The 20,190-nt window shown below is 59.4% G+C and overlaps 1 protein-coding gene across 4 annotated transcripts in view; it reads left to right on the plus strand.

Annotated features, from left to right (window-relative positions):
• Positions 1–20,190, plus strand: part of SMG6 (SMG6 nonsense mediated mRNA decay factor) — a 107,462-nt gene that overhangs the window by 84,512 nt on the left and 2,760 nt on the right. For 3 of the 4 annotated variants that reach the window (XM_058422963.1, XM_040082148.1, XM_040082147.2), the window contains exons 14-18: positions 5,440–5,616; positions 8,553–8,702; positions 15,518–15,671; positions 18,851–19,062; positions 19,323–19,404. In XM_058422963.1, the coding sequence (XP_058278946.1) occupies positions 5,440–5,616; positions 8,553–8,702; positions 15,518–15,671; positions 18,851–19,062; positions 19,323–19,404 (775 nt within the window). The remainder of the gene's footprint in view (positions 1–5,439; positions 5,617–8,552; positions 8,703–15,517; positions 15,672–18,850; positions 19,063–19,322; positions 19,405–20,190) is intronic. The other variant, XM_040082149.2, reaches the window with a different exon arrangement.

The following is a 20,190-nucleotide window of genomic DNA, read 5'->3' on the forward strand; positions in this document are numbered from 1 at the left end:
GTGACTCAGCTCACTCTGCACCTTTGTGTCACCCGTGTGTATTCTCTGCATCACTGCATTGGATGGGGCAAGCCCAGCAAACCCTGGTGATGGTGGGCAGCTGGCTCCTTTTCCGTGCTGCTTTCCAGCTTTAAAGGCCACTCCTGGCTGGGCTGTGGGGCCTTTAAAGCTGGAAAGATGGAGGTGTTTGCCAGGCCAAAGCACATCTGCTGTGCTGACTCGTCTGAGACTCTGTGCCCCAGTGCAGAGGCTGGAGCTGTGCCTGTGTGAGGCTCAGGATGCTGGGAGAGAGTTTAGGATAAGCCATGGCCACGCTTTCTCTTTGGAGAGTGGTTCTCCAGCTGCGGCCGTGGGGAAGAGCGACTGGAATGGTTCTTCTGGACTTCTCTGTCTTCCTTGGGTGTTTTCTCTTGCTCCTCTCTTTGATGGAGCATCCGGCATGGATGTGGCGGATCCTTTCCCCAGATGTGCTCAGGATCCAGCAAGTGAGATCCATCCAAGCCAGAGGTGCCTCGCTTTGGTCCCTACTGCAGCCACAGTTGCTCCCTCGGGTAACACACAGCATTGCAGGCACATGGGAACCACGTCCACCGAGCCTGCTTGTGGGATCAGTTGAAATTACAAGTTTCTCTGAGAGACCTGTGGCTGCAGGCAGCTCCCAGCTGCTGAAACCAGGGTTACACCCAGCTGTGAGTGCCTCTGCCCAGCTGGGATGGACACCTTGGTGCTCCCTACCCAGGTGGCCAAACCCCTCCGAGCTGTATTTGGGGCTGGGCAGAGCAATGGGCTCCTTGGGTGGGGAATGAGCCCAGAGGAGTTGGGCTGTGATGAGTCCAGGGCTGAACCCAGCCCAGCTTCTGTGCAAGCCTGTGAGATGAAAACCCAGAAGGGACGAGACCAGAGGAGGTGCTTTCCTCTGCTCCTCCTCCGAGCTGGCTCCCCGGGGATGGGAAGAGGCGGCCCAGGGCACAGGGTGGCATCGAGCCATGGCCTGCCTGCGTGTTTTGCAGGGTCAGTGCAAACGTTTCAGCTGGGCAGTGCAGTGGCTGCGTGGTTTAGATTGTTTGGGGCTCTCTTGGTCTCAGCATCGTTGAGCTACTTCAGCTAAGACATGTTTAAACTGATGTGGCAAAAACAGTGTTATCCCCACGCTGGATCGTGCTGGAGCTTGGCTCTGAATCCCGGTCCTATCCCGTTCCCATCTCCGAATCTGGGATGGGATCTCTCCACGCTATGACTCAAACTTCTCATGTCCTTTTCCCCTTCTGAATCCAGCTGTCAGGATGTGCTGGTGTCTCCCCCTCGCACACAGGAATGCAGAGCCGGCAATGGCAGCCTGTCCTCCGAGCAATCACTTCTCCAGAGCTGCTGCCTCCTGTTTCCTTGTGCAGTCACAGGTTTTGCCGAGGCAGGAGCTGCCAGGATCCCTCCACACACCTCCAGCAGCAGTGTGGCATTGCCAGAGGCTGCCGTGGGCGTGGGGCAGCCCTCTCCAGACTCTGTCCCCCCCGGGATGTGGCCGGTCCCCGCGGCTGAGCAGGGCTCCCCCGGCCAGCTGGCTGTGCTGCCGGAGGCTCTTTGGACTAGCTGAAGGAATCTGCATTCCTGCCTCCCAGTTGTTTGCTCTTTAGGACGCTGTGTAAAATTAACAAGTTGTAAAAGTTGATTGAAGGCGGCGGAGGGTGTGACAGCGATTTTGGGAGCTGCGGGAGAGCCGCGTGCGGAGCAGCGGGGCCGGCCCGGGGGCAGAGGCGCAGCTCCCCTGCTCCAGGAGCTGCTCTGACCCAAAGTGAGAGCGGGGCTGGTTTCTGGTGGTGTCACCACGCCAGCACCAGGTGCAGGTGTCCCCTCAGGCACAGAGCTCACGCTCTCAGAGCAGGCCCTTCCCTCCCCTTAAATCTCCTGGAGGACCTGTGGTGATGTGGTGTGGGAGTCCTCTGCCCTCCAAAGTGCTCAGGGAAGCTTTTCTCTTCTGCCTGTTTTATTACTGGGGGGAAATGCAGCTGAGAGCAGAGAGGGGATCAGCTTTTTTACATCTGGGAACCCCTGGTTAGACGGGAACCCCGCTTCACCGCTGGCAGGAGGTGACACTCGTGAGGTCCTGGTGGCACTGGCACTGCAGAGTGGCTTTGGAAACGCAGCAGCTGGTACAGTTAATGCACAGCCCGGTGGGTCTCAGCAAGCAGTTAGTGTGTGTTAATGTGTGTCCTGCTGTGTCTTACTCAATGATCAGCATGTTAATGTGTGACCCACGAATTAGCAGTTGGCTAATGAACCCCGGCAGCTGCCAGCCCCCAGTGGGTGGCTGGTGCTGGAGCCGGTGGTGAGGCTGTCTGATGGAGCAGGGGATCGGAAACATCTCCTCTCCAGCCCCGATGAGATCAGGCTGGCAACCAGAGCTGCTGCAGCCGAAGCCACCTCAGTCCCACGCCTGGTCCCCAGCCACGTGTCCCCGAGAGGCACCGCGGTGGCGAGGGGCTCGGTGGTGGCTCTGGGGAACTGAGCCCGGGTCACGGACGGGGGCACCAGACCACTTCAGCAATTCTCGGTTTCGGTTTTCCTTTGAGAGCGGCTGCGTTCGTGTCAGGCCTATTTTCATACCCAGCAGTGACTCGGAGCCAGGCTTTCGGTTCCTGCTGTCGCACTGCACGGGGGGAAGGGCTCTGTTCCCCGCTGGGGCTGAGGTGTCTGCTGCCACATCACCACATGCATCCCCACCGTGCCCCTTTGGTGCTGCCGTTCCTTCGGGAAGCTCGGGCACAGCTCCCGCCGTCCCCGCCGCGCTCCGCTGCCATTGCCGCGTGCACCGGTTATCCCGCGGCCACCCCGGTTATCCCGGCGCTGCCACTCGCATTTCCACTCCGAAACGGGAAGTTTGTGACCAAAGCTGGGTCGCTCGGCGGCAGGCAAGGTCCCTCTCCGCCGTTCGAGAGAGACCTGGGTGCCAGTCACGGGTCACTTCTTTCCCAGCCTGGCTGCCGGCTCTGCCGCGTCCTCCCCGAGCGGGGCTGCACGTGACGGGGATGTGCGGAGCGTTCGCTCCTTCCCTGTTTTTCATTCATGTGGGCTGGAAAAATGTGTTCATGAGACGAGTTGCTGTGGCATTATGTCATGGGCCTTCGGTTGGGCTCTTTTTTTCCCCCCCAGCAGATGAGCTGGATTTAAGCATGTGCTGTGCTGGCTTGGCAGGAAATCTGGTGTTTCCTACTGGTTTCTTCTTCGGGGGAGGAAGGAGTGATCCCACCTGCCCTTGTCCCCAGCCCCAGCCAAGGGTGAAGGGAGCTCTTCTGCGTTTTGCCCCATCATTCCTGATCCAAGAGGCTCAGAATCAAACCTTTGTGGAGCAATGGCTGCACTGCAGCTGTGTCAGCACTCAGCCCCTCCTGAAAACCTCATGGATGTGGCTCTTATTTCTAGAGTTGTCTTGAGAAATCCCTCAGGAATGGGGTCAGGATGGGGCACACATCTCTTCCCTACCCATACAGGCAGTTCCTGCATCCCCTTCCCCTTCTTGGCCGCATCCTGGCATCCCCTGGCACGTGGCTGGTGGTGGTGGGCACTCTGCTTGCCCAGCAGAACTGCAGATATCCAGAATGGAAAATCCCTGGGCAGAAGTTGCCCCGTGTGAGTCAGGCTGGGTGTCTGTGGCATTAGCCCGTCGAGCTGGGGGTGAAGCCAGTGGTGAGGTTTCCACCACTTCCCTCAGCTGCAGCCCAGAGCTCTCAGGAACTCTGAGGAGGGATGTTTCCCATGACAGCCATTCCAGCTTCGCTCGTGTTCCCTTTCCTTTGGACTTTCCCCTGCACGCAGTCGTTCCTAAAGGAGAGCCAGGAGGATGGGAATGTTCCTGTGGTGACACTTGCAGGGATTGCTCCTGGCTGGATGTCACAAGCAGCAAAAGGCTGTCCTGGGAAAGAGGGTCCCCAACAGCTCCTGGAACTGCTGAGCTGGTGTCACCTCGTCCTTGGCTCACCTCGGTCCCATAGGACACATTTTATAGGTGCTGAATCAGTGGTTATGGATCCGTTGGTCCTCAAAATACTAATTCTTACAATCACACTGCTCACACCAGCTCCCTGCAGCAGCAGCTGCCTCTGTGGGGAGGACAGGTACAGGGGGACACAGCAGTTCAGGGGGACACCTCCAAACAGAGGCAGCCCCAGCTGCGGACACAGGATTCCAGGGTGCCTCGCTCCGGCAGTAGCCGGGGTGGGAGGTTGGAGGTCAGACGAGGGTCAGGTTTTTGACACGCACAGCAGTGACACGGTGGTTAAAATTAGCCCACAGAGAGGAAACTGGCAGTACTGTGGAAGAGCAGAAGTTTCCTCTCACAGCAGCCCGGTGCAGCGGGGCTGGTGCCACTGCCAGCCCCAGGCACAGCCCCATCGGGGACAAGCTGATGTCCGCCACACCAGGACACACGTCACACGGTGTGTGTCCCTGGCTGCCAGGCATCTGGCGCTCTCCCCAGCTTCAGAATCCCAATCCTGGGAGCCTGCAGAGATCCTTTTGGGTTGGGGGTCTCTGAGACTGCTTTGATCTACGAGCAGAGCCAACCCAGGGTGGTTTGGGGACAGGAGAAACTCTGGCGTCGGCGCAGACTTTGCGTCCGTAGCGTGTAGCACTTTTTAATCTCGTTTGCTGACTTTCTCCCTATAAATCTGCGGCTCCCTGGGGGTGACACCAGTCAGCAGGAAGCACCAGGGGAGAGCTGTGCAGGTGCAGAGCCCTGCTGCAAGGGGACGAGGGCTGAGCCAAGGCCAGGCGTGGCGGAGGTGCCGGCCGAGGCTGTGCCGCGCGGGACAGGGCTGTGGAGGCACCGGGCTCCTGTGCTCTGGAAACTCCATTTGAGAGCCTCATAAATTGGATAATTATCCAAGCTATTGAGTTTCCTTCAGGCCAGATCCATCCCAGCCTCCCCAGCGGGGCTCCCCAGTTGGTCTGTGAGATGGGCCCGTGGGACGGGGTCGGCCTGGAGGTGAGATGGGGCTCAGGTTTTCTAAAATGCCCCCGCCCTCTCACTCTCACACCTGCATCCCTCCACAGCTTTTAAGGGGGGAAATCCAGCAACGAAGCCAAAATGAAGCCGAGGGATAGGCCACATCATTGATCTCCCATGGTTCAGCAGGATTTTCCCCATTTGCTGGGGCTGGGCAGGGGGCTGGGAGCCCTGCAGCCCTGGAGTGCTCACAGGAGGTAGGACAGGATCGGTGCTGAATGCCCTGACTTTGCCTGCCTCCTTTTCCCCAGGGCCTGCAAAGCAAGGCAAACCCTCTCGTGTTTAGAAGAGGGGCACCCCTCACATCCCTGTGGTGCTGCCCGCATCCCGCTGGGCCTTGTATCCCAAACATTTCCCCCTGGTCGTTACTCATCCGCTCCCCTTTGCACTGACTTTGTTTTCCTTTCCCTCTCCCCAACCCCCTCGTCCTCACCCCGTAGGTTATTGCAGCCGACTGCAAGAGGGTCACAGTTCTGAAGTATTTCCTGGAAGCCCTTTGTGGACAAGAAGAGCCTTTGCTGGCATTCAAGGGTGGAAAATATGTGTCAGTGGCACCCGTCCCAGACGCCATGGGAAAGGAAATGGGAAGCCAAGAGGGAAAACAACTGGAAGATCAGGTACCGTGCGGGAAGAGCGCGCCTCGGTGAAGGAAGAATCACCCCTGTGGGGCCCAGCCTCTGCCTGCCCTGCAGCTCCCGCTATTTATAGCTGGCCTAGCTGCGTGTGCATTTTATGGGGGGGAGGCAGAGGGGGGGGGCAAATGGTGCACAGCCCTTGTCTCCTGAGTGTGCTTCGCTCGTGCCCTTTCCTGCCAGCCCGGCCCGCCTGCCTCTATCTCGCACGCCGCTATGAGTTCCAGATGCTGCTTTTTTCATACCCAGGCTGGGGGGAGCTTTAATAATGTGCAGCACCACGGCCCCGGGAGAGGAGGTGGGCGAGGGGGTGTCAGGGTTCAGCCTCAGGATCAAGTTTATAGCCGTGGAGCTCGTTGCGGCGGAGGCCTGAGCTCCAGCCTCCAGCACACGTACAGGAAGAGCTGACATTGGCGCCCCGTCCCTCCCCTGCCTCTCACATCCTGATGTGATTAAGGAATTCAACTCTTGTTTTTCTGCCCTTGCTTGTTCCTGTAGGCCTTGCTTCACTCCAGGCTCCGTGTGTGTGTTTAAGGGCCCTGCCAGCTGCTCTGCAGGTTGACTCCTTTCTTCTGTTTAATCTTGCAGTTGGAAAGGCCAGGGAAACAGGAGAGAGGAGCAGAGGCGTTGGGGACGGGAAGCTGGGTGGCCTGGTTCTGCCCAGGCTCACTCTGGCTCCTCTCCCTGTGCTGGGGCCGGGCACTCAGAGCCAGAGGGATCTCACCCTGAGCAGGGACAGCACCTTGTCTCTGTCCCATGGAAACTGAAAGTCAGAAAGCTCAGAGAAGCCCAGAGCAATGCTGTGCTCAGCAGCTCTCTCCTTGTCCCAGCTGAGCAGGGGAGACAGCAAGTCCCCAGGCAAGAGTTGTCTCTGTAAGGTGGGAAACCTGGATCTTTGTCCTATTCTGAAGAAGGTGCTGGACGTTTCCAGGCTGGCACGTGGGATATGGGGGCATGTTTAGGTTCTTCCCAGTGTCGTGACAGGGAGCTTGTGTTCTCAGAAGGCTCCTTTTGTTGGCTCAGTCCCTCCAGTTCCTGCTGTGAACAAGCACAGTACCAGGGTAGCTCCCTCCTGCCCCATCCCCGCAGCCTCTGCTCAGCTGTGGGAATCTCTCCATGAGCTCGTTGTGCAACCCTGGAGCTTCCCTCTTGGGCTCAGATCTCAAGGGAGCTTGCAGCTCACCAGAGTGACCACCAGCCCTGTGGTGCAAGCAGGTCCTGACCCCCCACAGCAGATCTGCATCTGACAGAGCCTTTTCCCTGAGGCTCTGGTGTGACACTGTCCCTCTGGCAGCATCCCCCCGTCCCCTGTGGTCCAGGCCGTCCCAGCAGAGGGAAGTGAGCCTGAGGGCTCCCATCTTCCTCGTTCCCATGGCTAAAAGGTCACAAGGAGAGAAGAGAAGGTGGTTCTGTGGCCTGGGTGAAATGATTGAGTGCACGGCTGTGCAGCCCTGGGGTTGTTCTAAATTAGGAGCACGAGTCCCTTCTGCTGACACGTGTCGTGGCAGCCTGCACAGGGCAGGGAGTGCAGCCCTGCTCTGGTCCTTCTGTGCAGGATCTGTCTCCTGCAGCCCTCCAGGGGCTCAGAGCAGGTTTTTCTGGCCAGGTGCCATCTGGGAACTCTACCCAGCCCCATCACCACCCTTGGATTTTGTGCAGAGAAAGGAGGATGGGTGATGGCATGGCTTGGGGAGGCCACCCATGATCACTGGGGAGCAAGGGTGGCTGCATGAAACGAGGGGTCTGCAGGCAGCAGCGGAGAGTTGGGCTCCTGGGCAGCACATGTGGGGCACATGTTGAGGAACAGGGACTTGTGGGCTCCCCTTTGGGTGTGGAATGACTGGGGAGAGCAACAGAGCTTGGGCAGAACATGGTTGTGAGTGATGCCCAATTAGACTCAAGCCACCACCCCCCACCCTGCTGTATCCCAGAGATTTGGGGACTTGGGGAAAGGCCAGTGTGGCCTCCACCTAAGGCAGGAACAGCATGATTCGGTTCAGGCAAAGCAATCATAGTGGGAATGGTCTGCAGAACTGGTGGGGAACCTCAGGGAAGGGGCTCTAGGAGAGGAAGAAGATGCAGTACGGTCCAGATGTGCTGGTGTGGGCAGGAGGTTGGAGAAGCAGGGACCCTTGAATTCAGCAAAGACAAGGTTCCTGGAGAGCAGGAGCATGGCAAAGGCTGACTAGAAGCAGGGTGGAAATGCTAACAGAGGAAGTCATTAACTGTTGAAATGAGTGACCTTGAGATGCAGTGGATGCTCCATCATGTGGAGCTTTAAAATCAAGATTTTGAACATCTGTTCAAAGACCAGCGGGAAGTTTTGGGGTGTGTGCAGGAACCTCTCTGGCCTACTCAGAGATCATAATGGAGAAGGGCACATGGGTTGGTGGATCTGAGGTTCCTGTCAGGATGAGCAGCCCACATGTGTGCCCTGTGGGATGAGGCAGCAGTGTTAGAGCAGCCTTGCACTGCCCTGGTGCAGGGAGGTGGGAGGAAGCAGCCTGGGCAGGGATGTGCAGGCAAAGCAGAGAGACAGGGAAATACCATGATTTCACAGAACTGGAGGCTATAAAACATCAGTGACTCACCCAAGGCTGTGGGAAGAGTTTTCCAAGGTGAGGAAGAGGGTGTGATTTTAGAACAGAGCACAAAGCTGGGCTGCCCCTGCCCAGCCTGGTCGCTGCCTTTCCTGCCCATTAGCTCCTGTCTCACCTTGTCATTTCCTGAATGTTTACTATTTATTTGGCTTCTTTTGGGTGTTTAGAAATAGTCAGTCACCCATCAGCAAGGGGTGATGGACTGCCTGACAGGGATTTGTCTGCTGGAAAAGGAGGAGCAGAACGAGAGTCATCCCTGCCACCAGCATCCCTTACAGTGACTGCCCTCCTGTTTTTCTCTCTTTCTGCATTTCCTGGAAGAAGGAGGATGATGTGAGGATTGAGGCCTTTGAAGATGACTCTGAGACTGAAGGCAGTGGAGGAGAGATGGACATCAAGGAGCTCAGAGCCAAAAAGCAAGCGCTGGCCAGGAAAGTGGCTGAGCAGCAGCGCCGTCAAGACAAGATTCAGGTAGGATGGGCTGATCCCACCTTGCTGTGCCCGTGGTGCACAGCTATTTTACCACCATGCTTCAGTGGCCTCTTGGGATGTCCCACGGCACCTTAACCTTCCTGGGTGTAATGCCACGTGCTGCCTCTGTGAAACCCAGCAGCAAACGCCTTCCGCCCTTTGGAAGGTCCAAATCTGTGTTGCCGTCCCCACTCTGGGTAAGATCTCCCCTCCCAGGCCTTGAAATGAATATTTTGGGGGAGCCTCCTGAAGCCAGACATATGGAGCTGCCAGCACACCCAGGAGTGGCAGGGCTGCTGGCTGCAGTGCTGCGTGTGCCAGGCACTGAGCTGTGCCCTGGGGCAGCGGCTCCTCTGTGTGTGTACCAGTGAGCTGTGCCCCAACCCAGGGCAGAGGCTCCGTGACAGCGAGATTTGGTGAGAAATCAGCCTTCCTGTGCAGCGGGGCACAGACAAGGGAGAGGGTGGGACGTGAACGGCAGAGTTCACGCAGGAGCCAGCGCCGGAAAAATAGTCTGCAAACGGCTGCTGCAGCCAGAACGTTGCCATCGTTATGGGGACAAACAGACGGGATGCAGGTGATGCTGGCCTGGCCCTGGCCTGATGAGAGCGTGTTTCCCAGTGGGAGCTGGTGAAGTAAACTGGTTGGACTGGGAGCAGACTGCTGGCCATGCACCCTGTTGCTTTAAGAGCGATCTCACATGCATGGATGGCTGTTGGCTGCCTCCTCGCTCGCAACCCCTCTTCCTCCAGCCTCGCGGCCCAGATGAGGATTTCTCAGCAGAGGAAAAATTCTCCCTGGCTCCCCTCCCCCTCACCTCCGCCCTCTCTAATGCCCAGGGCCCTTCACTTCCATAATTCTTCATTTTCCAGCCTTGAACGTAAGCCAGACACATCTGTCTGGCCATATGCGTGAACTCTGCAGTGTGTGCCGAGGTGGTTGTAAAACAGGGCTGCTGAAGGCCCTACTGGGAGAGCCTGCACATGTGTACCCTCGGGCTACTGGCGCCGGGCCCAGAACCACTGCGCTTCGCTTTTCCAAACCCACCCCAACCTTTTCAGATTTCGCCTTTTTTCTCTTTTTTCTTTCCCCCCCCACCACCCCCCCCCTTTTTTTTTTTTTCGTTTGAATTCGGAGCAATCCCGTATCAAGGCGAAGGTAGAAGGTTGTGTGTGCCGGCAGGGAGGGGCCGCCCCCACAAGCCGGTCCATTATTGTTGGCAGGTACCTGGGTCACGTTAATAGGAGGAGGAAGAAAGCAGCAACGGAACGAGCGCGAGAGAGAGATGGGAGAGATGGGCTGTAAATTAAAGCGGCCTGAAGCCTCCCAGCCTCCCGCGGTTGTTGAGCGGGAGGTGTAAGTAAATTCCCCACTTCCCACTGCCTTGTACAGACACAGCAAACAGGAACCGCACATGTTCGGGGAGGGCAGCGCGCGGCCGATCCCGGCGAGCGGCGCAGCTGCAGCGGGGCCCCCCGGGATGGCCGCTGCCCATTCTGCGGGGAGAGTGGGGGCTGCCTGATGTTGTCAGGGGCTTTCTCCCGCCGGCCCGCTCCTCCCTTCCTCCCCGGCCGTGCTGGGGCCGATGGCTCGAAGGCAGAGAGAGGTCAAAATGAGGGTGTGGGCAGCTTCAGGGGCTGCACAGCTGAGAGCTGAGGTGCAGTTGGAGTCTGAAGGCGCGGGGTGGAGGAGAAGTCCTTGGGGCTTTGGTAAAGTCATCCAGGCCGTAGCTGGCTGGGAATGGCCTGGAGCAGAACATGTGTGCTTGCCCCGGTCCTCTCCCTGCCCGGGTACTGACCACGCAGCTGGAGCAGCAGAGGAGCTCGGGTGGAAAATGCTGTCGGGGTTGGAGCCAGCTCAGCATCCACCCCCTCCACTTTCCCTCTTAACCTGTGATCCTTGACCTTTCTGGTCTTCCCAACAGATTTAGTGTTTCATGGAGCTGGGGACCTTCTCCCTTCCCTGTTACAGCCTGTCATTCACTGCCTACCTAGGGAATGTCAGCTGCTCTCCATGTCACCCTTTTGCGTGACTCTTTTGGGGACAAGCCACAGCTCCATCCGAGTCCAGCAGATGTGTCTCCTGACTCAGCTCCCCACGCAGCAGTGGGGCCTCGGGTCCAGGTGCTGTGGCTGCCTCCTGTGGAATCTGTGAGGGTGTGTGCAGCGCCCCAGGGTGCAGGGCAAAGCCTCCATCTCTCGGCCGTGTGGTTTCTTTCTGTGCCCAAGGATAGCACGGTGTCACGGCCTCACCTGGCACTTGCAGAGTTGTACTTCTCATGGATAAAGTCACTGCCTTCTCCCCTGCAGGTTTTCCTGCCTGCTCCCCAGTGTCTGGTGGCCCAGCTGTGCTGCTGTTGACACCTTGAGGGGGATTTCATTGCTCTCCTTTGGTCCCTGTCCCTGTCCTGGCTGTGTGCAGGACTGTGGCTTGAGCTGCTGGGGGAAGCACAGGTCCAGGCAGGATAAATGGCAGATGGGGAGGCCCTCAGCCAGCACCAGCTTTAGGGGGAACCCAGCTCCGTTCCCCTACACAAGCACAAACCCCAAAACCCCCAAACTCTGAGAGGAGAAAAAGACAAGAGCAGGGTCAGATCTCTTGTGTCCCTGGGCAGCTCTAGATGCAAAGCAGCTCCCTGGCTCCATCCCTGCTGCTGCCCTCACTACATTCCCGCACTGGCACAGAGCTGGTGACAGCTGGTGACAGCAGGGATGCATCAGGACGAGGTGAAAGACCAGGCACATCCCTGGGTGCTGTTTAGGGGTAGGAGAGGCCAGGCATGCAGGTGAACAAGAAGAGGTGGCAGCGACGCTGCCGGGGCAGGCAGCGCTCTCAGACAGGGCTGTCCCCAACCCACAGCATGTCCTGCTGCTTGGCCAGCCCTCGGTCCATGCTGTTCAGCGTCCCCTGTCCTTTGTGCCGCCGCTGCGCGCTGGGAGCGGTCGAGTTTCCTGACCGGTTGAAAACATCCCACCTGAAACATAACAGGCTCTTCCTCTGGATGCTGCTATTGTTTTGCTCAGCATTACAGAAGCGGCTCAACCGGGGCGGCCAATGATGACATGCCTTCCCAAAAATAGCCGCTCTCCTGTCCCTTTCTGAGCCCACGGAACGGCCGCCCCCTTAAGATGCAGCCGCTCCTTTGTGGCGGGGGAGCGTGAGTAAGTGGCTAAATTTAGCCGTGTCCCATTCACGCTCTCCCTTCCCCGCAGGAACAATGCCGCGGGCGCACACACGCCGGCGCAGCACCTGCCTGGGAGCGGGTGCCTGCTGCCTGCGGAAGGCGCACACCCACCCACGGCGGCTCCGCCACGGCGGCGGCCCCGGTGCGCTACCAGGCGCGGGGCACGTTTACTCCCGGGGAAGACGCTGGGGACGAGCCTCGGGAGGAGGAAGCCCTGGAGCAGAGAGGCTTTGGAGGAGGCATTGTTCTCGGCCCTGGAAAATCCGATCCCCGCGGAGCCCGCGGGGCTGGAAGGGGCAGCGGCGCCGGCTTTTGGCCGCGGTTGGGGAGAGGGTGGTGGCAGGAGGGGGGTGGTGGCAGGGTGGCGGTGGCCCTTCCGTCCTGGCCCAGCGGCGTGACCTCGTGTGACCTGTCGCTTTTCTCTCCGGCCTCTCTGCCATCCTGGCACCAGGGGCACAGGAGTTGTGGGGTCCGTGTGCGGAGCTCCAGGGTCCACGTAGAGCCTTCTCCTTTTCTGTGCTGGTGGTGGAGACCCTCGGTTCACCCCTCCCCGCCCCGCACAAAGTCCTGGCTTTTGGGGGACCCGTCCCCTGCCCACGCTGGAAGCCCTCACCCGGGCATCGACTTCCGGGGAATTCCCCAGGTGATCCCAGCCGATGGATGAGCTGGGAATTTGGGACTGTGTGTGCAGGAGTGTCTGATCTCAGTGCTGCCACCAGCTGGGGCAGCCGGGGGAGCCACCTCCGGCTCCAGCCCAGCTCCCGGGAGAAGCCCCCGTGGCCGGAGCAGCGGGATGGGCAGGGGGCTGCGAGTGGGAGCAGCACTGGCACCGCAGCCTGCGGGTGCAGGAAGCCGGGGGGATGGAGCTGGCAGCCAGAAGAGGGCAAGGAGCCCCTGGTCTCAGAGGTCCACTGCTACGTCCAGCACCGTGGGGTCACCCTGCCACGGAGTTGAGCCAGTCCGAGCCTATTTGTTTAACCCAAATAAGCCAGAGCTAAAATCCCGCTGTCCCAAAACACTTGGGCCCAGGGTGAGGCTGTACCTCTGCTCGGAACACTCCCCGGGTTGGCTTCCAGACCCCACCTCCCAGCAGGACCACCATCCCCCTGTCCGTGTTTTAGGGACACTGAGGCACGGTGAGAAGCAGCAGCTCGCTTCTGGCAGCCCTAAAAGCACAGAAGCCGAGTCGCAGGCATGAGCATCCCGATCCACACCCGCATGCTCCCCTTCCTCCCCACGGGACCGTGCCCCACGGACCGGCAGAAGGGTTAAGGCAGAACTGGCCTCCCCGGTTCTGCCGCACATGGGCTCCCTTTCATCTCTGGCGTGGGGCCAGCCAGCGTCCGCATGAATCACAGGCCACTCCTCTCTCCCCCAAACCCCTTGGCCGGAGGCTTCTGCAGCCTTTTACTCACACAAACAAAAATAAATCTCGCTGCCGGCCTCTGAACTCTGCAAAGGCGAGTTTCCCTCTGGCTCCCCGAGCGGCCCGGAGCTGTGCGCGGGGACTTGGCACGCTCCCCGCCGACCTCGCTCTTTCACTCCCGGCGCATCCTGTGTCCTTCTCTCACCGGGCGGCCCGGCGAGCGGAATGGGACGTGACGGCCGGCACAGGCGCTGCTGGTGGCTGCCAGGAACCGGCCGGGTACGGCCCGCGGGGGCAAATGCCACACACGAGGGTACTGCCCTCCCCGCCGCCACCCCCGGCCACAGGGGTAGGTGAGCGCGCTGCTGGCGCTGCTGAGGTCACCTGCACGGGCTGGGGCGGGTGACAGGCTCAGGAGCAGTATTGGGGTGCAGGCGGGGTTCCCGTCCTGGCACCGGCTCTTGTTCGCATTGGGCTGTCACTGTTCAGTGGAGACTGCGTGGTTTCACCCCCACTTCCTGCAGCTTCGGGGCCATTGACCTTTTTTGGCTGCCACACAAGGGATTTGGTGCTCTCTGCGTTGGTCGATGGGGCCCTTCTCTCTCTCCTCAAGGCAGGTGGAGCAGGGTCCAGTGCCTCCCTGGGACAAGCAGCTCCTCCCACACCCCAAAACCCTGCGGAGACACCCCACCTGCTGCTCTCCTTGTGGCGAGGAGGCAGCAGCAGCTCCGTGCTGGGGTTGGTTCCAGGTGGTCCCTGGCTGTAGCTCTTCCTGCGCCACCAGTGAGTGCCCAGGCAGGGCGCAGGCAGGGATGGCATCCAGCACGTGGCTGGTACAGAGCTGCAGCCTGGGGACACGGCTGTGTCCTCTGTGTGATGGGGAAGGCAAGTCCTCCCGCTGGCATGCGGCAGACAGGACCTGGCATGCTCCCTGCCCTGCCTGACACCCCTCAGGGGTTGTGGAAGCCACATCCCCAGGACCAGCGCTGCCAGAAGGAGGGTGGGAGGCACGTGGTGAGGTTCTGGTTGCTGCCTTGCCTGGAGACACTTGTGGGAGGTGGCAGCATCAATTTAAAGCCTTGATTTAAAGCCAGATGACAACACTTGGAAATGAATTAAAAACCACTTCTTTCCATGGCCACTGCTGGCCCATGCAGCTCGCTGTTCCAGGGCGCCTCCAAGGGTTTGGCATGACTGAGGGAGGGTTGGGATCCTCACTGTGGGCAGGGGGAGCTCCCCATACCGTTGGGCAGGACAGGCTTGGGGGGTCACCACGCGTGCCCAGGGCACATCTGGTGGGTCCAAGCCCGGTCTCGGAAGGGTTTGCATGGTGGATGTGTTCCACAGCAGCTCTTCTGTGCTCCATGGGTGACCGGTTCCTATTAGAGGCAACAAACATCAGCGAGTCCAGGGAAGCTATTTTTAAGCAGAGGAAGCACTAGAATAGCATCCTGAGTTTTTTAAGCCTGTGGCTTACTAAAGAGCCCAAGTCCTTCGAGAGCCTCGGAAGTCATACGTGAGCTCTGGGGTCCCGTTTTGGCAACTGGCATTGGCCAGAGGTCCAGGTGCAGCCCAGAGGGCCCCAGCAGACCCTCCCCCTCTGAGTGTGAGCACCTCTGTCTCTGTGGGTGTGAAGGGCTTGACCAAGGACAGTACTGTGAGTTTTCAGGGCTGGAGCCCACCTGGTTTCCCAGCTGGATGGAGTGGGAAAAGGCAAGGCATGTGCAGGGGGTGGTAGGACAGTGAAGGAGATATTCAGCCAAGGATCCCTACCCTGCAGACCTCTGGCTGCCTGCTTGGGGCCCCTGCGTTAGGAGGCTGTTGGCAGGACTTAAGCATCCCAAACTGGTTTGGTTTTTTGTCTGTTGTCACCTTGACCTGTTTCCATGTGAAACCCCAGGACCCCTGTCCTCCCTCCCCCTTGGCACCAGTGCAGATGATCCTGGCAACTGCCAGTCCCACAAATAGGACAATTCCCAAAATACCTCCATTTTCAAGGCTGTTCCCAGTTCTCCCAAAGCCTGGACAGGGCTGTTTTTCTAGCAGAATGCTTTCATGGAGGCTTTTGCCATCGTGCTCACATGTGTGCTGTGGGCCTGCAGGAGCTGATGTTTGGGGTGTGCAGGTGGGATGGATTCAGCCTCCTCCCAGTCCCCTCCACATGGATGTGTACGTGCCAGCCAGGCTTATCTTCTGCTCTCAGGGCCCACGGGTCGTAGGAGTGACATCCTCCTTACTCACCATGTGTCCTTCCTTCTCCTCCAGGCCGTGCTGAAAGACCAGAGCCAAATGAGGCAGATGGAGCTGGAGATCAGACCAGTCTTTCTGGTCCCGGACACCAACGGTTTCATCGACCACCTCGGCAGTTTGGTCACGCTGCTGGACTGCAGGAAGTTCATCCTGGTGGTGCCCCTGATCGGTGAGTAGGGCCTGTGCTGTGGTGAGGGCTTCCCCTCTCCCCTGGTGTGGTCTGTCCCTCCAGTGTGGCTCCCTCTCTCCATGCCCCACGTGCCCGCAGTGCCTGTGTGGTCTGGAGCCGGTCAGCTCGTGCCGTGGGACTCGGCTTCATCCTGCCCTGTCTCATCCCAATCGTTGTTGGCATTCCTTCAGCCCCTGTCACCCTGCTCCCTCCCTGCCAGCCTTCTGCCCACAGCACTCAGCAAACTTCTCCCGGTGCATTTGGGGGTGCCAGGGGCTGGGACAAAGCAGATGGGTGTTAAACGGGATTTGGAGGGAATTTCGAAGGGAGCGAGGAGGAGGAATTGTTAAACAATCAGAGCAGATAGCTTATCCCAGCTGAGCTGGGGCTTAGGCAGGCTGAGCAAATGGCCGGCCTGTGTCCCAGCGTCTCGGAGCTGCTCGAGCCCAGCCCTTCTTTTTATCCTTATAAAGCTCGCAGTAAAACAGCAAGCTGGTTCCCGTTATTGGTAAACACTCACCCTGGCAGATAACGGCTGTGCTGCTGGGTGGTCTCCCAGGGTGGCGGCAGCATTTGGTTCCGTGCCTTTGCTCTGATTGTTTGATCACGCTCCGGGCTGGAGGTGCCGCTCCTCCGGCCACTGGCACTGCGGCGCCTGGCACGACCCGGTGCCAGCCTGGCACTCGCGGGATCCCCGAGGACAGCAGCAGAGGCTGGGCCAGGAGTAGGGCTGAGCATTGCAGAGCCCACATCCCATCCACAGCCCCAGGAAGCCGGGGAGCAGCTGGGTCCTGTGGGTATCTCCGGTGTCCCGGCAGTGAGGTGGCACAGGTACACCCTGTGACGTGCGGGTGTGCTGCGCTCCGAGCCACTCTGGGGGTTCCTTCCCGACTCCTGGTGTCCTGCACACAGCTCTGCCTGTCCCAGAGCTAACATCCAGCTGCTGCCCTTCCCCTCAGGCTGAGCAGCTCAGCTCAGGAGGGATTCCTGGGGCTGGGGATGGCACCCCTGGGTGGGGAGAGCAGGGCTGGATGCCTGCCCAGCTCAGCAGAGCAGCTGCCAAGTTGCTCTGCGGCTTGGCACTGCAGAAGCCAGGGGAAGGCAGTCAGCAGCACCAGCAGAGCCTGGGAAGCCCTGGGGGCTGTAGGGCATTTTAACACCTGGGAGAGCTGGGACCTGCCCTGGAGCCATGGCTTTGCCTCCTGGTGCACTCCGGTGGTTGCTGGGAGGCTTCTCCCAGGGGCAGCAGGACAGCTGAAAACTCTGGTCCTCTCCCTGTCCAAGATGCTGCTGCCCTCAACCTGCAAAAGGAGCCTGCCCTGCCACAGGCACAACTGAACACTTTTAGTGCCCTCCTGTCCTGCTGCCTCGTCATATGGGGACAGAGCAACTCATCTCCCACTGCTGCCAGAAGCCTCCCAGAAGCACCCCAAAGCCAGCTAGTCCCTATCCGTGGTTGGTCACGTTCCCCCTCGTCCCACAGGACAGCCATCCTCTAGACCTGTGGCTCCTGGGGACAGGGGCCTTTGTGCCGTGTCCCGTGGGCAGACTGGAGAGAGGCACGGTGCCCTTCCCCCGGCACTGCTCCCTGCTCCTCCCGGGGATGCAGCAAGGGGTTAAGCGCTTTGGCTTCTCGTTGGGTTTGTTTCTCTTGCTCTTTAACCTGCTCCGTGCTCCTTGAGCCTGACCCCGCCATGGAGAAGCCAGGCCTGGTGCAGAAGCACAAACAAGCCTCCCCTTTGAAGCCTGTTTAGCTTGGAAGCAGGAAGGCGGATTTCGGGAGGGAATACCAGCTTTTCCTGTTTGATGTTCCGTTCTTGCACGGCTCCCCCCACCCCGGGCCCAGCCGTGCATTGTGTGGAAATGGCAGCATCAGGTCGGTAGCAAGAAGAGTCTCCAGCCAGGGAAGAGCAAAGCAACTCCACGCAGATTTAATTGGAATACCCAGACAGTGAGTGCCAGTCTCACCATGGAACAGAGCGATCACGCAGGCTCCCCGGGCAGTGATTCACAGCACTGGGGAGAGGCCTCAGACCCCGAGCTCTCTCCCCGAACCCCCCAAGGAATGCATAGTTCCCACTTGAACTCAGGACTTGGCTCCAGGCTCGGAAACAATCTTCAGAAATGAAGCCATGGCTCAAACACACACACATACACACACACACACACACACACACAGAGCGCGGAGGCTCCCTCGCACACACGTGCACACCAGCTCTGTGCACACGCTGCCCCGCGCACCAGCGCTGCCAGGGGACACTGGTTTGCACATCTGGATGCACGTTTGTGTGCCCAGCCCTGCTGCCAGCTGTGAGGACGGGCATGCCAAGGGTGTGTCCAGATGTGCTCACAAGCGTTGTCACTCACGTGCGCAGAGCAGCTCTTCCAGCAGCCCCGGCACCCGAGGGTTGGTCCCTCCTGGAGCTCCGGGGTCTCTTGGGCTCATCAGGCTGGAGCAGCTGGAGTTCCCAACCACTTGGCAGCAGTACAAGAGGTTCCAGTCAAGGTGAACAGGCTGGGAATCCACCTGGATCCCAAGCTCGTCTTGAGGCAGGACAGATGCACGAAGCCAGATGGGTGAGGTGTTGAAAGGAGCGCGTTCCCTGCCAGGAGCGTGGGGTGGTGGCTTCAAGTGGGAAAACAGGCCTGGGATTTGTGTGGGAAATAGTGCCAGGGTGGGAACTGCCTGCTTCCTGTTCCCATGTGCAGCCCTGCAGCCAGGCAGCGCAGGGCCGGGCAGTGCCACACGGGCAGGAGGCACGGTGCCATCGCTGTGCTCGGAGATAGAGGAGCAGGATGCAGGAGCTGAGCGTTTCCTGACAGCCCCGGGCACGGACGTGCTGCTGGTCATGACACAGGAGTGTGGGGTGGGGGGCACAGCGATGCTCCCCGGGCTTTGGCAGGGCAGAACCAGTTTCCCTCAACAGTTACACCGCCAGGGTGAGGTGCCTGTGCCCTCGGGGCAGAGCCAGGTGACCCACGGAGGTGAAATGCAGCAAAGCTTTTCCAGACCCGCAGCCAAGTCCAGGAGCACAGGGACACTGCAGCAGCTGAACCCAGATTTCCTGAGCCAGCTCCCAGTGCCCCGGCCCCGAGGCCTTGGCAACTTGTGTGCTCCAGCAGCAGGTCACGGGAGCACCTTGTCCCATAGTAACTGTACCTCCTCTTCCTGTTTGAAGTGATAAACGAGCTGGATGGCCTGGCCAAGGGCCCAGAGATGGAGCACCGGGCTGCAGGCTATGCCCGCCAAGTGCAGGAGAGAGCCAGGAAGTCCATCGAGTTCCTGGAGGAGAGATTCGAGAGCCGGGACAACTGTTTGAGGGCTCTGACCAGCCGAGGCAACGAGCTGGAGTCCATCTCCTTCCGCAGTGAAGACACCACTGGCCAGCAGGTCAGGGGCATCCTGGACTCTGGGGGCGGGGAGCTCTTTGCCACCACCTCCTCAGGGAAAAACGGGGACCCTGAGGTCTGTGAGCCCTGGGCAGGGGGTGGCTGTGTGCTCCCACTTTGCGGGTGGCTGAGCAGGCCCTCATGTCTCAGCTCGGGGCAGCCCTGCTCTCACTGGGCTGTGTCTGGAGGCAGTGCAGCAGTCAGGGTGGTGGGGATGCAAAGTTTGCCCTGCCAAGGGTAACCTTGCCCTTTCTTTTCCAGGGAAACAATGACGACCTGATTCTGTCCTGCTGCCTCCACTATTGCAATGACAAGGCCAAGGATTTCATGCCCTCCAACAAAGGTGGGACATCCTCACATCCTCTTTGTCCCTTCTCTGTTGCATTCCAGGGACTCCTCCCGTTTCTCTTTCATGGCCCTGGGATCTGTTCCCTCCTGCATTTTGCCTCTTTCAACACCAAGGTGCCACCTCCTGCCTCCGGTCAGCCCCAGGCTGTGGCCCTCCCACCTCATTGCCAAATGTCACCTCATGGCACCTCGGGGACGGCCCAGCCTGTGACAAACTCACCATAAACATCCACAGAGCCATTCCTGTGGTGACAAAGGGCCAGAAAATGCCTCCTCCCCACGACCCCTGATGCCTTCTGTCCAGGACTCCTTTTCCTCTGGATTCCTGGCTGGCATCAGCCGTGTGTGCTGGGACCAGAGAGCCTCCAGGCTGTTGCCAGGGCGGCAGGGATGGGAATCGCATCAGCAGCTGCCCAAGAAATCAACCCACATTTGTCAGCACGAATTCTTAGCAGCTTAACTTGTCAGATTCGCAGAGAAACCGTCACCAAATGTTTATGTGCAAATGATGCTGAATTTTGAAATCATGTGGATTATGGGGAATGGGGCCTGACAAGCTGACAGCCTCTGGTTTGTAACAAGGAGGCGCGTCACCGGCGCGGGGCAGAGGATGTTTATTGTTACACATTTCTTAAAGTGTCCGCGCAAAACCTCCCGGTCCCACTTGAGGCAGCTCTCAATCCCCGGCCTGCCTTCCCACCGAGCCCCCAGTTCCCTTCCCTCCAGCGGCGGCCATCCAGGCGCTCGCCCACCGTCCCCAGCCCCGACACCGTGACCGTAG

Source organism: Hirundo rustica, chromosome 19 (genome assembly GCF_015227805.2).
Source record: "Hirundo rustica isolate bHirRus1 chromosome 19, bHirRus1.pri.v3, whole genome shotgun sequence".
In the NCBI taxonomy this organism is placed as follows: domain Eukaryota; kingdom Metazoa; phylum Chordata; class Aves; order Passeriformes; family Hirundinidae; genus Hirundo; species Hirundo rustica.